Here is a 16049-nt window from a genome sequence, read left to right on the forward strand (position 1 = left end):
TAAGGCAAAACAGCTGCTGCTGACATGTGCCTTAGTGCAGAAAACCTTTGTGAGGGAGGAGGAGAGTGCAAAAGTATCGAATGTCAACTTTTCCCCTCAAAAAAGAACATAAGGGCCCTGCTTGGAACAGACCAAAGAATCTGGTTCCACATGCTGCCAAGTAGCCCATAAGCAGGTCAGAAAACAAGGGTTTCTTTTTACTGTTTTTGCAAATTATGAACATCCACCATGCCTCTGTTTCTTCCCCCCCCCTTTTTTTTTGTTGGCATCTGTCTGTCTTGAGAGACAATGCAGTGCACCTCCAGGGGTGAAATCAAACTACTGGAGAATCACAGCGCCTGCTGTGGCTGCAGAGACTGGTAGCTCCTAACTGCTGCCTCCTGCGTTGTTTTTGCTGCTTTAACAGCACAAAAGTGACCTCTGGAATTCAAGCCTGGACAGTGTGTCCTGCGCTTCCCACACAACTACCCACCTCTCAGAGGTCCAAAGAGGTCCAAAAAAGAGCAGGACATTTGGCACCAGCTTGGCTGCAGGAGTTGCTGGAAGGAGGCCTACAAGGGACCATCCAACCATCTTAGGGACTCCACTCTGGATTTGTGTAGAGTTGACTCCTTAGCCTTTTCTTCTCCCAAAGATGTCCCATAGGGGAGCTGGTATGGGTTTTTCCTCTGGGTTTGCTCCCATAGCCTTTCTCAGGAATGGGTATAGCTGCAAGGCAGCAGAGGTTCAGAGTTTTCCTTCTCCTAGGTGGGCTCCCTTCCCAGGTTGATGAGCCCCATCTGCCCCACATTTCCCCCTATAGCATGTGCAGAAACTGCCTTCTTGACTGTGGGACCCACTCTTGGTCTCATCCACTCAATCTGCCTGTCTTAACATGCAAGGGAAGTCCCTAACTGAAGGTTTGAGACCCTCACCTGGTTTAGCTGGTCAGTCGAAGCTGGGCTGTGGTCTTACCTCTCTTCAATACATTACTGCTTTTTATCTTCCAGTGTAGATCATGGCTTCTGTGGCAGCCCCTTGTTGTTGCATGAGTTTTGGGAGTGTTTGCCTCCCATGTACAATGATAAAAACGCTGTGTGCTGAGTAAACCTTATTTGTGTTATAATAAATGGGTTTCCACCAAAGCTGTCATGGGTTACCTGCTAACTTGTGGATCAAGTAAATATTTGTAAGGGGAAATGGCTGGAAAAATCCACTACAGCACTTGCAAAACAGCTGCTAGTAGCTGTTTATGGTTGGACTTCATTTCGTTTCTGCATAGTGCTGTTTTTCTGCATGGATCTGCTCAGACAAAATAATGAACTGTCCTGCTTTTTGTGAAGTACTTGGCTTCCCATAGTTTAATATTTGGGCGAATCCAGGCTTAACAGAATTTCAGGTGTTATTTTTCCGCTAGTAAATCATCTCCTAGGAATGTTCAACTGAGTCATGTTCCTGGTCAATTATGTTCAGAGACGCACATGCCTAAAATTAGATGTCCAATCTCACCAAAGCCATAATACTGCTTTTATGAAATCTGCTTTTAAAACATTCCGAAGAGCCTTGCTGCATTAAGTAGCTAAAAATGATGTGCTCACCTGTACATTGATGGGGGAGTGTTGCTTCGCAAAGCTTCTTTGATCAGAAGCTAAGGAGTAGCATGGGGTTAATTGACTTGGCTATGTTGATTTTTCACTAAATTCCAGAATATAATGACAGTTAACATTTCCTGTGAATGGTGACCTTCACCAAACTTGGATACAAATTATAGCATCGATGCAAAAGTAACTAAACTAACATCACCCACCAGATTATAGAAGGCCTGGCAAAATCTTGCCTGGAGACTGCTTTTTAAAAAACAAACATCCCCTGTTGCTGCTTACGCATAAGTATATATTGTGCAACATTCACTTAGCAATCTTGTGTGTATCCGTATATTTTAATAAATCACTAAGTGCAGGAAGCCAGTTCATGGTTTTTTTCCAGATAATCACTTCAGAAAACTGAAGAGCTCTGCTGTGCTGTTCTATCCCTGCTCCGGCTTCTGGAAGTTATCCGTGTAGCTTTTGCAAACATCAGCATCTCTTTCCAGCTCTGGGAAACAATTTCCCCTCTCCTGAACATTTGCCATCGCATATCTGCCCCACAGCACTGCTGGAACAGGCCTCCAGCACCTATTTTGCTCTTTTGTGCTGATGTGCTGGAATAGACAATGGAATATTGTGTCCTAAGGACTTGAATCAGCTGGTGCAGTAGCTTTTAGCATTCACTTGCAATGCAGGGTTGGGTCAACCTGCAGTCCTCAGCCTAATTCCAAACACAGCCTGCAAGCGATTGGCTCAGGCTTGTGGCAACATCAGTCTGTCCATCACCCCACAGCTTGCTGGGCAAGAAGGTAGAGATGCGGAAAGACAAGGGTGTGGGGGACACACTGGCCACTGTGATCTGTGGCAGGTTACCCTACAGGAAAGACCCTCTTTCAGAAGAAAGGTTGCTGCTGTTGTCCTATTATCCTTAGTCTTTTCCACTGAAACCTCTGAAGAGACCCAAAACTGCAAGGAGCTTTGCTGTATCAGGGGTTATGCAGTAGCAAGGTGAACAATGGATTTTATGAAAGCCCATTTGTGTAGGAAAAAAAGAGGCCAACTTATTGCAAGTCAGGTCGGTCCATCTAGCCCAGTGCTGTCTGCACTGACAGGCAGTGACTCTCAAGGGTTTCAGGTGAGGCTCTTTTCCCTGCCTGGGATTAAACCTGGGACCTGCAGAGCAGGTGGTCGGCCACTGAGCTGCAGGCTCCCCACCATGACCGATCTTTTCCCACAAGGCGCAGCCGCTGTGGATTATTTGGGACAAATCCTGGCATTTGTGCAGAGCAAAGGCAAGCCCTGCCAGTTCTCCAGGTGGATGGAGTACAAGCCCGAGAAGAAGTAGTGGAATCTTCTGCAAAGTGCAGAGGAGCCCATAGAAGGTGCATTGGCGTTATTGGAAAGGACTGTAGCTCACTGGTAGAGGACATGCTTTACGTGGAAAAAGTCCTCAGGTTCAGTTTCCAGGTAGTTCTGGGGAATTCTGGTTCCTGAAACTCTGGAGAACTGCTGTCAGCTAGTTTCAGTTGACAGTACTGAACTAGATGAACCCAAAGGTCTGACTTGTGGCTTCCTATGTAGATGGTGTAAAAAGCAGAGACATCACCTTGCTGACAAAGGTCCGTCTAGTTAAAGCTATGGTTTTCCCAGTAGTGATGTATGGAAGTGAGAGCTGGACCATAAAGAAGGCTGATTGCCGAAGAATGGATGCTTTTGAATTCTGGTGCTGGAGGAGATTCTTGAGAGTCCCATGGACTGCAAGAAGATCAAACCTCTCCATTCTGAAGGAAATCAGCCCTGAGTGCTCACTGGAAGGACAGATCCTGAATCTGAGGCTCCAATACTTTGGCCACCTCAGGAGAAGAGAAGACTCCCTGGAAAAGACCCTGGTGTTGGGAAAGATGGAGGGCACAAGGAGAAGGGGGACGACAGAGGACGAGATGGTTGGACAGTGTTCTCGAAGCTACCAGCATGAGTTTGACCAAACTGCGGGAGGCAGTGGAAGACAGGAGTGCCTGGCATGCTCTGGTCCAAGGGGTCACGAAGAGTCGGTCACGACTAAACAGCAACAAATGTAGATGGTGAGAGAACTGAAGTCTTCTACAGTCTGGCCCTAAGGAGGTGACAGAACTGACGGTAGCTCACTGTGACTTGTTTGCAAAGCATTTTGAGGATAAAGTTGCTTGCCTCCACTGGGACCTTGGCTCAATTGTTTCAGCAGATGAACCTCAGTCCGGAGCACTGTCTAGTCATATTACATTGGATGAGTTTCTGTTAGTAAGGCTCAAAGGCATGGACAAGGTGCTTTGATCGGTCAGGATGACCGCATGTCCTTGCTTCAGCTGGTAGCCCAGCTGCACCCCTCTCTGGACAGGGATAGACTAACATCCTCTGAAGACAATTCAGAAACTTCAGCTGGTGCAGAATTCAGCAGCCAGGATGCCAACCGGGTTAAGATAGTTTGAGTAAATAACGACAATCCTAGCCCGACTACACTGGCTGCCAATTAGTTTCCAGAGCCCAATTAAAAGTCCTGGTTTTGACCTATAAAGGCTTAAATGGCACAGGACCACAATATGTCAAGGACCCATATGAACCTACCCGGACCCTGAGATCATCCTCTGAAGCCCTTCTTCATGTGCCTCCTCCAGGAGAGGTCTGGAGGGTGACCTTTTCTGTGGTGGCTCCCTGTTTGTGGAATGCTCTCCCCAGGGAAACTCACCTGGTGCCTTCATTGCATATCTTTAGGTGCCAGGCAGAAGCATTCCTCTTCTCCCAGGCCTTTGGCTAATTAAATGATCTATGGCCTTTTAATGACAGGCCTAGACAGCATCTTGAGAAGTAGAGACGTCACCTTGCCAACAAAGGTCCGTATAGTTAAAGCCATGGTTTTCCCAGTAGTGATGTATGGAAGTGAGAGCTGGACCATCAAGAAGGCTGATCGCCGAAGAATTGATGCTTTTGAATTATGGTGCTGGAGAAGACTCTTGAGAGTCCCATGGACTGCAAGAAGATCAAACGCATCCATTCTTAAGGAAATCAGCCCTGAGTGCTCACTGGAAGGACAGATCGTGAAGCTGAGGCTCCAGTACTTTGGCCACCTCATGAGAAGAGAAGACTAAACGACTAAACAACAACAACAACATGGCCTTTTAAAGTGGGGAGTGAGGTATTGGTTTTGATTATAACTATAGTATGTATTTTTCAGCTTTTAAAAATGCAAACAGTCCTGTGATCCTCAGATAAAGGGCAATATAATTTTTACAGCAACAATATTCCTTGGCACATAGGTTGGTGTAGAAAAGATTACCTGAGGATAGAAAGTTGTGACAAATAGTGTGTTAAACTAAGGCTTTAGGAAATCAGACTGGGGAGGTCTAATTTCTTGTAGACAATGAAATTCAGTTTTTGATTTTGATTGTAAGTGGAAGAGGGTAGACTAGAAATGCTGAAGGAGAATCTCCCTACCCCTTTGCGAGCTCATTCTCCTCTTACTTCATGAAAGGTTCAAAGTAATTATTAATGTTACAAGTTCTGTCCAAAAATGTTTCATCTTAACAGGTTAGGATGCAATGTAACTATTGTTACTGTTTTCCTTTCCTTCTGGAACAGATTTTTCTGCTTCTGTTGCAAACTCATGATTCTGAGAATTATGCTGACAGGAAAGGACAGTTTAGACGGTTTCCTTGTAACGTGCTTCATTGTTTTAACTCGTTACCCTGAGGCTTGCTTAATAACAGGAAAGAGGGACAGGCCCCATATTAGACCAGTGTGGGCTCACCTTGAACTGGCTAGGCAACCTCTAATCTTCTGGTCCAAATTCAGGATGCTGATACCAGGGCTGTCTTAAGCATATGCGGCGCCGGGGTGCAAAGATCCGCCTGGCGCCCCCCCCCCCGGTTGCCCAGTCCCAGGCGTGCAGGAGGGCAGAGCCAGCCGGCCACCTCAGCATCTCGCTGGCTTGATCGCCCCGAACTCACGGCACAGAGCCGCCCGCAGCAGAAGAGTCCGCCGTGGCGCTCCAACCAATGGGCAGGCTCTTACCCAGACGCAACTCTTGGGCCCCGGACTCTCGGCCTGGTGCCCCTGAGAGCCCAGCGTCTGTGTGCCCCGCACCCCTAGTGCCTATGGGTAGGACGGCCCTGTCTGATACTTTCCTTTAAAGCAAGTTTGGGGAAACTGTGACCCACCAGAGTCATTGGGTCGCAGTTCCCACCTCACTGATCGTTGACCAAGCTTAGCAGGGGCTGATGGGAGTTGGAGTCTTAGCAACATTTAGATGGGCACAGATACCCCCCCTCCTTGCTTTAAAGCTTTAATTGGCCATGTTCCGATATATTTGAAGGGCGTGCCTTCAGTATGATCCTTCTCACTATTTGAGATCTGAGGATGCATCTGCGTTCAGGCTTGCTCGGCTGGAGCATGTGGCGGGCAGCGCTTTCTCTGTGGTTGTTCCCACGCTCTGGGTTGCCATCTTCGGTGAGAGATGTGGGTGACCTCACTGCTAGCTTTTTAGCTTTAAGTGGAGGCTTTTTCTTTTTTTAAACAATCCTGCTGCCAACATGACGGCTTCCGCTGGTGGAGCTTGCATTTTTACGCTTGGGTTTTATACTGATTGTGCCACTTCGTAAGGGGCGTTAAAAACTGTGTTTCTGTGGTGGAAGTGCGTTGGTTCTTCCCCACCTGAGGTACCACTTCTCCTAGTAGATTATCAGTCTTGCGCATGCACAGAAGAGACCGGCCACGTTCTCAGCCTGCGGCAGCTCCCCTTAACATAGTCCATGCTGTGGTATCTTACCAGTTCCTTGTTTCCTCTTCCTGCCTTCGATTGGATCCTCGGTGTCAGGGGACTGCCACCGGAACAGGGAAGGGAGGCAGAGGGGCAGTTGGGATACAGGGAACCTCCGAAAAATCTTGCAAAGCCAGTGTGGTGTAGTGGTTAAGAGCGGTGGTCTCGTAATCTGGTGAACCGGGTTCACTTCCCCGCTCCTCCACATGCAGCTGCTGGGTGACCTTGGGCCAGTCACACTTCTCTGAAGTCTCTCAGCCCCACTCACCTCACAGAGTGTTTGTTGTGGGGGAGGAAGGGAAAGGAGAATGTGTGCCGCTTTGAGACTCCTTCGGGTAGTGATAAAGCGGGATATCAAATCCAAACTCTTCTTCAATTGCAACTACTGTATGTGCAGATTTCTGGGTGACAGTTTGGCAACCGCAGTTTAAAAACCTCTACCTTAGTCCACCTTCAGAGCTTTCCGAACTTTTCAGGTTGGCAACACACCTTTTGAACATGCATCATTTCGCAACACGGGAATTCAGGTTTGCATCATTTTGCTACACAGTAAGTCAGTTTTACAGTGGTACCTCGGGTTAAGTACTTAATTCGTTCCGGAGGTCCGTACATAACCTGAAACTCTTCTTAACCTGAAGCACTTAAAGGGAGTGAAAGGCGGGATATCAAATCCAAACTCCTCCTCCTCTTCTTCTTCTTCTTCCTCCTCCTCCTCTTCCTGCGGTGGGGAAAGCCACACCTCCAGTGGGGAAGAGGGGAGGGGACCAGAGGATGCTGCCGCACCTCGTCAGTCTGAGGGTGGGGAAAGCCACACCTCCCAGGTAAAGGAGGGGAAAGGGCTAGAGGAGGATGCTGGGAGCCTCAGCACCACTCCTGGCCAAGCCGGCCAGGAGGGAAGCACGCCTCTTCCATCGCCCACTTTGCACAGAGGTGTAAAACGCAAAGAAGGAAGGAAAAGGCTGGGGGTGTCTAAGCTGTTATGTTGGGGGAGGACCCTGAAACAACCACTCCTGGATTCTGCTAGCGATTGAGGCAGACATGAACTTGTGGTTCTGCACTGTAAATAGTTTTGCACCAAAATAAAACCTGTAAAAGACAGGTCGGAGTCCTGACTGGTTACAGTGGTACCTCGCAAGACGAATGCCTCGCAAGACAAAAAACTCGCTAGACGAAAGGGTTTTTTGTTTTTTGAGCTGCTTCGCAAGACGATTTTCCCTATGGGCTTGCTTCGCAAGACGGAAACGTCTTGCAAGTTTGTTTCCTTTTTCTTAACACCGTTAATACAGTTGCGACTTGACTTCGAGGAGCAACTCATAGAACGCGGTGTGGTAGCCTTTTTTGAGGTTTTTAAAGACTTTGGTGATTTTTGAAGCTTTTCCAAAACTTTCCCGACACTGTGCTTCGCAAGGCGACAAAACTCGCGGAATGAATTAATTTCATCTTGCGAGGCACCACTGTACTCGCGAGCAACCACCACTGCAATCTGACACTCGGCATTTTAATACAAGTTGAAGGCAAACGGTGTGAGGGCACGCATTCGCTGTCGCATGAGAGAATTTTGATTTCTCGTTTGAGACGTTTGCCCGTGAGAATCGGCATCTGTGGCCTTAAATCATTAATCCGATGGTTCGGCGATAAGCAACATTGCCTGAGCGGCTGCGACGCAGAAACCTTTTCCTGGTTCAGTAGCCGTGCTCTTTCCCACAGAAACGCTGCCCTGAACTCTTGCTCCCATCATCCACTCCCCTATTCCCTCCTTCCAATCCTTAATAGGAGTATAACCTGGTTTTTTTACATGGTGTGTTCCAGTGCCTTTTAGGTTGCTGTTCTTGTTGAAAAACACATGCTTGTCAGTGTCAGGCCTTGCAAATTGGGGTCAATGAAGTGGGAACCTCTCCCCACCCCCACCCCCACCCCCTCCGATTCAAGGGCACGCTACTATGAAGTCTGCTTCCCACGGAACGTTCAAGCGATGCTGGATTGGTCTCATGAGTCACTTCCTTGTCTAAATCACCACATGGAAAGAGTTGTTGTTGTTGTCTCCTACTATTTCTGGAAGGGATGGTGAGCACTGGCAAGCTGCTCCCAAACCAGCAGTGTACCTTTAACCCTTATGCAGACATCCTGCCGCCACGTGTCAGATTTGATGGGGATCATGTCCCGCCTCACCTGACATCCGTGAACGGGTGCTCCTCCATCCTGTAGTGAAGATCACACAAGTAGGGTCCTCTTATGATAACCGCTAGACTTCTTGTCCCATGTGAAGTCCAACATGTGGGTATACAGGGTAGAGGACCAAGGCAAATTTAGGTGCATCGTATATGGAGTGGTGAAGGGACGTGGGTGGCGCTGTGGGTTAAACCACTGAGCCTCTAGGGCTTGCCGATCAGAAGGTCGGCAGTTCGAATCCCCGCAATGGGGTGAGCTCCCATTGCTCGGTCCCTGCTCCTGCCAACCTAGCAGTTTGAAAGCACGTCAAAGTGCAAGTAGATAAATAAGTACCTCTCCTGCGGGAAGGTAAATGGCGTTTCCATGTGCTGCTCTGGTTTCGCCAGAAGCGGCTTAGTCATGCTGGCCACATGACCCGGAAGCTGTACGCCGGCTCCCTCGGCCAGTAAAGCAAGATGGGTGCTGTAACCCCAGAGTCGGCCACGACTGGACCTAATGGTCAGGGGTCCCTTTACCTTTATATGGAGTGGGGGGATATCTGTTAAAGGCAGTGGTGTGTTGTAGGGTTCACAGTTTGCTCTCTGTGGGAACCCTTCGTTTTTATTTCGTAGATAAATCGAGGTGGTATATAGGGAGTGTCAACAACACTTACGCAACATTCATCAAGGAAAGAACACTGAAGTTTTCTGGAATAGCATTTCTGTTGAGATACAACGGGTGCCTCACTTTCTGGAAGCAATTGAAGACATTTTTGTTCTTACAGGCTTTCCCTGTCGGATGAATGGATCCTTACCGCGTGTCCACTTGCTAGGGTTTTAGCCTTGTTTTAAATGTATTTGTTGCTTTGGTGTTTTCAACTCCTGTGTGTTAATCACCTTGAGATGGTGTTTTAGAAAGCAATGAATGAATGAATTGTGGCAATCATTTTTTCTCAAGAGGTTGAGGTATCGTGGGCAAGGTGTCCCAAACACTGCCCGCCCAAGGATAACATTGCAGTAAAATGTCCTAGTTTCACAATCCTTTTCTGGGCCACTTCTGGGCCATCTCTTTGAACTTTGGGCATATTTGAGAGAAGTCCTTCCAGACTGCTTTGCTGTGTTTAAAGTTTCCAAAGAGATGGTTGTAGTAATGGCAGTGAGGAATAAGATGGGCACAATAATGTGTGAAAATTGTTCCTTCGTCTTTGAGTTTGAAAAGCAAGGGATGTCTGCTCTCTTCTGCTTTCCTTCTAGTTTCCGAAGCTTTTAACACTTTGCTTTAAGGTTTTGACAGCATTTGAGACTGCCTTACATTGAGACCAGGCTATTTGTCCATCTAGCCAAGTAATGGCAGCTGCTCTCCACGGTCTCAGGCACAGAGAGAGAGGTCTTCCCCAGCCCTGCTATAGTGTTCCTTTTAGCCGGGACGTACCAGAGATTCAACACAGACCCTCTGATAAGAATCATATTCTTAACCACTGAACTGAAGCCCTCAAACAACCAGCAGATCTCAGAATTCTGAGCTTGCATTATTCAGCTTTTAATTTTCTATATGCGGGGGGGGCGTTGCGCGGAGCTATTTTTTAAGAGCTACCTTCAAACCAAACAGCAGCTAATAGTAAATATGTAAGTCGGCTGCGATCACGAATGTGCAGAGTTGTGATCTGTACATCATCTCCCCCTGCACACACAGTTTTATTTGTATTGTAACATAACTTTTGAATCATATGATGAAGGGCAATCTAGAAATCATTTTCTGAATAAATACAGTATTTTGGCAAATGCTTCCTTAACTCTGTACTACAGATGCTGCAGAATGAAATTTAGTTACAGTGGTGTCCCGCAAGACGAATGCCTCGCAAGACGGAAAACCCGCTAGACGAAAGGGTTTTCCGTTTTTGAGTTGCTTCGCAAGACGATTTTCCCTATGGGCTTGCTTCGCAAGACGAAAACGTCTTGTAAGTCTTGCGATTTTTTTTTTCGCTTCCCCCCCCCCTTTTTCTAAGCCGCTAATAGCCTTTTAGCTGCTAAGCCGCTAAGCCTTTAATAGCCGCTAAACCGCTAATAGTGCTAAGCCGCTAATAGGGTTGCTTCGCAAGACGAAAAAACCGCTAGACGAAGAGAATCGCGGAACGGATTCTTTTCGTCTTGCGAGGCACCACTGTATTAGATTTCTGTCGCTCCCCATCTCCCTTTAGTTGAGATTCCTGCATTGCGGGGGGGGGGGTGGATGACCCTCTGGGCCCCTTGTAACTCTGCAACTCTATGATTCCCAGAGGAGCCCGGGGTGGCAAGCAACCAAGCAGGAGAACAAAACAATAAATAAAAGACTTATTTAAATCAGCCCTTTAAAAGCAGTCACACACCCTCGCAGCTAATCATTTCAAGATTACCAGGGACAGACTCTTTTAGCCATCAAATGCCTGAATGAACAGGAGTGTTTTTAAATTCCTCCTGAATGCTAATAATGAGGGAGGCAGGTGCAGCTCACCAAAGAGGGTGTATTCCACAAAAGGTGGAACTGCCACCATTAAGGCTCTGTTACGGGTCGGCGCCACTCAGCACTGGCACCGAAGGCAGGACCTTTGCTGCTAATCGAAGGGCCCAAAATGGTGGATGGGAGGGAGAACAAGTCTTTTAAGTACTTCATTCAAAACCTTTTAGGTACTTCATTCAAAACCTGTTTAGGGAAGCTTTTAATGTTTGATGTATTATGGTATTTTAATATTTTGTTGGAAGCCGCCCAGAGTGGCTGGGGAAGCCCAGCCAGATGAGCGGGGTATAAATAAATTATTGTTGTTGTTGTTGTTGTTGTTGTTGTTATTATTATTATTATTACAGTGGTGCCCCGCAAGACGAAAAACCTGCTAGACGAAAGGGTTTTCCGTTTTTCGATGTGCTTCGCAAGACGATTTTCCCTATAGGCTTGCTTCGCAAGACGTTTCCGTCTTGCGAGTCTTGTGATTTTTTTCGCTTCCTCCCCCCCCCCTATTTCTAAGCCGCTAATAGCCTTTTAGCCGCTAAGCCTTTATTAGCCGCTAAGCCGCTAATAGCCTTTTAGCCGCTAAGCCTTTAATAGCTGCTAAACCGCTAATAGCGCTAAGCCGCTAATAGGGTTGCTTCGCAAGACAAAAAAACCGCTAGACGAAGAGACTCGCGGAAGGATTATTTTCGTCTTGCGAGGCACCACTGTATTATCATCATCATCATCATCATCTTCTTGCCGACGTCAATCTTCCTCAAGCAAGTGCCTCAGGAAGTGCAGGGAGCCTAATTGCTTTCTCTTTTCCCTCCCACCAACAGATAATAAAGCTGAAAGCAGAAGCTCGACTCGACCTTCTGAAGCAGATTGGGGTTTCAGTGGACACCTGGCTAAAAAGTGCAATGAATCAAGTCATGGAGGAACTGGAGAATGAGAGATGGGCCAGCCTCCCCACGGTGGCCAATAACGGCTCTTCGCACTTGGTACGTTCCTCTTTGTGACGTTTGCCGTTCTCCCCTCTTTCCTTTTGAACCCTTAGTTACAGTCACACATCTCCGCGGTGCGTCTGCGTCTCCTCTGGTACTGCTTAAGTGGAACAGATAATTGCGGATTGTCAGTGGCTGTTAGAAACCATCAGAGGTGGCTGTTTCTAACTTCAGCCCAGCGTATCCATGAGTGCATATTCCAAATCAAAGTGGAATAGAGAGCCACACCAATAACAGGAAAGATGGAAGAGGGCGTGGTTATGATTTAATGAGTATTGATGTGTTTTGGCTGTCTCAGGAGAATTTATGTGGCCAGTAGCTACATGGCCAACTGCATCTCCTTTTAATATATCATATGTAGAAGAGCCTTTGAAAACGTAAGCCCCTTTGTGCAAAGAGTGAGATCCAACATAGTGTGAGCAGGCATCTATTCAGTGGGGCGTCTCCCTCCTTCCTCCTTCAGTCCACTGTACACCCAAAATCTTCTCCGAGGGAATGGAAGGCTCTCCAGAGCAGATTTGGAGGCACACACAGGAGGCTGGAACGGGGAAAAGACAAACAGGGAGTCTTGCTGCTTAAGCGGATCTCTGCATATTATTAGGAGATGCACTTTTAATTCTAGCTCCTTGCTACACACATTGCCCCTTGAAGATAGCCAAAACATGCAAGGTACAATCTAGCAAAGACTTTTGAACCAGGCTTTTCCCTTTGCTTGTTATGAATTGCCTAGCAGACTTAGAGCCAAACAAGGCATGGCGTTACTCGTGTTTTTAAGCCTTATGTGGCTGTTTTGGCTTTTTTGGCACATGAGGGCCCATCATATTAGGAGGGTTTTATTTTTATTTTTTTGCCCCCCCCCCCCCCACGTTTCCAGTCAGAATCCTCATACACGCCCCACCCCTTTTAATGGGGGAAGGAGTCCCCATCCATACCAACTGGAGCTTTCCTTCCATTGCAGATAGCAGGCATTTATTTATATATAAATTTATCTATAGTTTTCATCTATATCAGGGTAAGTAGTGGTTTAAGTGTTTGCAGATTGCATTTCCATAACCGGTGCCGTAAACTCTGATATCATCCTGGAGAAGAGTGACTAGTGGGGTGCCACAGGGTTCTGTCTTGGGCCCGGTCTTATTCAACATCTTTATCAATGACTTGGATGATGGACTCAAGGGCACCCTGATCAAATTTGCAGATGACACCAAACTGGGAGGGGTGGCTAACACCCCAGAGGACAGGATCACACTTCAAAACGACCTTGACAGATTAGAGAACTGGGCCAAAACAAACAAGATGAACTTTAACAGGGAGAAATGTAAAGTATTGCACTTGGGCAAAAAAAATGAGAGGCACAAATACAAGATGGGGGACACCTGGCTTGAGAGCAGTACATGTGAAAAGGATCTAGGAGTCTTGGTTGACCACAAACTTGACATGAGCCAACAGTGTGACGCGGCAGCTAAAAAAGCCAATGCAATTCTGGGCTGCATCAATAGGAGTATAGCATCTAGATCAAGGGAAGTAATAGTGCCACTGTATTCTGCTCTGGTCAGACCTCATCTGGAGTACTGTGTCCAGTTCTGGGCACCACAGTTCAAGAAGGACACTGACAAACTGGAACGTGTCCAGAGGAGGGCAACCAAAATGGTCAAAGGCCTGGAAACGATGCCTTATGAGGAACGGTTAAGGGAGCTGGGCATGTTTAGCCTGGAGAAGAGGAGGTTAAGGGGTGATATGATAGCCATGTTCAAATATATAAAAGGATGTCACATAGAGGAGGGAGAAAGGTTGTTTTCTGCTGCTCCAGAGAAGCGGACACGGAGCAATGGATCCAAACTACAAGAAAGGAGATTCCACCTAAACATTAGGAAGCACTTCCTGACAGTAAGAGCTGTTCGACAGTGGAATTTGCTGCCAAGGAGTGTGGTGGAGTCTCCTTCTTTGGAGGTCTTTAAGCAGAGGCTTGACAACCATATGTCAGGAGTGCTCTGATGGTGTTTCCTGCTTGGCAGGGGGTTGGACTCGATGGCCCTTGTGGTCTATTCCAACTCTATGATTCTATGATATTTTTCCCCCACCCCTTCCATCGAATTAGAAAGTTTGCTTCGGATTGCTTAGCGCAAGGATGTCCAACAGGTCGATCGCGATCTACTGGTAGATCCCTGGGAGGTTTTGGTAGATCACGGTCTATCGCTGGGTCCCTTTCCTTAAAAAAGGTAAAGAACCCCTGACTCTGGGGTTGTGGTGCTCATCTTGCTTTACTGGCCGAGGGAGCCAGTAAAGCCAATGAGAGCCGATGTTTGTCTGCAGACAGTTTTTTCCGGGTCATGTGGCCAGCATGACTAAGCCGCTTCTGGCAAAACCAGAGCAGTGCACGGAAACGCCGTTTACCTTCCCGCCGGAGCGGTACCTATTGATCTACTTGTACTTTTTGGCGTGCTTTCGAACTGCTAGGTTGGCAGGATCTGGGACCGAGCAACGGGTGCTCACCCCGTCGCGGGGATTCGAACCACCAACCTTCTGATTGGCAAGCCGTAGGCAGTCTGTGAGTGGCCCTTCCAAGAGCTTAGCCTTGATCTCCCCAAAAACGGGGCTTTTGTCTCTAAAAAAGACTCAACAACAACTTTGACCTGAACCACAAAGAGGGGGTAGATCACTGCCAGTTTTTAATTCTGGCCCGTGAGGGGCATTTTTGTGGGAGAGAGGGGTGCAGGAGAGAATAAGCACTCCTGCCCACTGACCAAGTCCTCCCACTTTCCTTCTTTCCTCACCTCCCTTCCTGCCACATTATCTCTGCTGTGGATCACTCTGGAAACCCCACAAGGATCCAAAGGGTCCAGAGCTTTATTTCTTCAGATGGTTATAATCAGAATTGCAAAGCGAGGTCTGCATTCAAGTGGCCATTGCAACTGGTGTCAAGGTGCACATTAACCCCCCCCCCTTACATTTATATCACACCATTCCTCAAAAGAGCTCAAGGTGACACATGTCACTCTCGTGCCTTTCCTCACAGCAACCCTACGAGTGCAGGTTGGGACTGTCTCAAGGTGACTCACATGGCCGAATGGGGGTTTTGAACCCTGGTCTACCAGCTACTGTGTCAGATACACAGCCCTCTTACACCACACTGGCTTGACAGGGCAATATTAAGGTGGTGGGGGGGGAGAAAGCCACTTTCTTCCAAGGAGCTCACAGTATACATTTTGATGGTGGGTTGGGGGTTGGAAAGGATGCGGAGGCTAGGCTCAAGAGGAATGCGAATGCACACAAATGGATTTAAGTGAATTTGGGCTTTGTTTCTGCTGGGAAGAGGCCTGGGGGGGATTAAGCCTTAGATCTCTTTTCACCACAACGCAGAAAAAGAAACATCTCATTCCTCCAAGCTGCTTTCTCCCTCCCTCCTTTCATTTGGCTCCCCTCTTCCCTTCCTGTTGCAAATCCTGGATTCTCCCCAACTCTCTTCGTCTGCCCAGTGCAGCTTGCCAGCAGTTGGAACGGTATCTATAGCCGTTGCCAGTCTCTGACAAACTGGCAGATGCTGGAGTGTGGGAGGATAAAATCTAATTTCCATTTCCCCCCTTTGACACACACTCCCTCTAGCCAGCTTCCTGGCTTGCCCTGGGCATCCTGGAGTTAGCTAGAAGCTGGCATTTTTTTACTGCAGTTAAAGGTGCGAGTTTCCGAAACAAAAATACCTAACTGTCTCATTCTTGCTCTCTGTTGTACATTCCCTAGGGGCACGTGTGATTAAAAAAATGACAACAGCAAAGCTATTTCTGCCATTCTTTACCAAACGTAGCTTAGCAAAGGTACATTTGTGTTCTTTGAATTTGCATTTGTGGACGCGTTTTTTTCCAAGCAGTTCTTGACAGCTGTGTGCCGAACAAATTCTAAATAAGAGAATAGCGTCCCTCAAGCAGCTTGGAAGTTCAATATTTATCCTGTCAAAATGCTTACTAAAGAATCGGTTTCAAGAGGGGTAGCAGTGTTAGGCTGTTGTAACAGCAACTAAAAGATGGCGTTTTAAAAGCCAGCAAACTTATGGCATAAGCGTTCATGGACTATAGTCCAAGATTGTAT

The 16049-nt window shown here is 47.4% G+C and overlaps 1 protein-coding gene across 9 annotated transcripts in view; it reads left to right on the plus strand.

Annotated features, from left to right (window-relative positions):
* The window catches only part of FCHSD2 (FCH and double SH3 domains 2), a 149554-nt gene that overhangs the window by 113169 nt on the left and 20336 nt on the right, over positions 1-16049 (plus strand). For all 9 annotated transcript variants that reach the window (XM_077926896.1, XM_077926895.1, XM_028725871.2 and 6 more), the window contains one exon: positions 11805-11966. In XM_077926896.1, coding sequence (XP_077783022.1) covers positions 11805-11966 — 162 coding nt within the window. The remainder of the gene's footprint in view (positions 1-11804; positions 11967-16049) is intronic.

The sequence above is a fragment of the Podarcis muralis genome, chromosome 4 (assembly GCF_964188315.1).
Source record: "Podarcis muralis chromosome 4, rPodMur119.hap1.1, whole genome shotgun sequence".
Classification (NCBI taxonomy): domain Eukaryota; kingdom Metazoa; phylum Chordata; class Lepidosauria; order Squamata; family Lacertidae; genus Podarcis; species Podarcis muralis.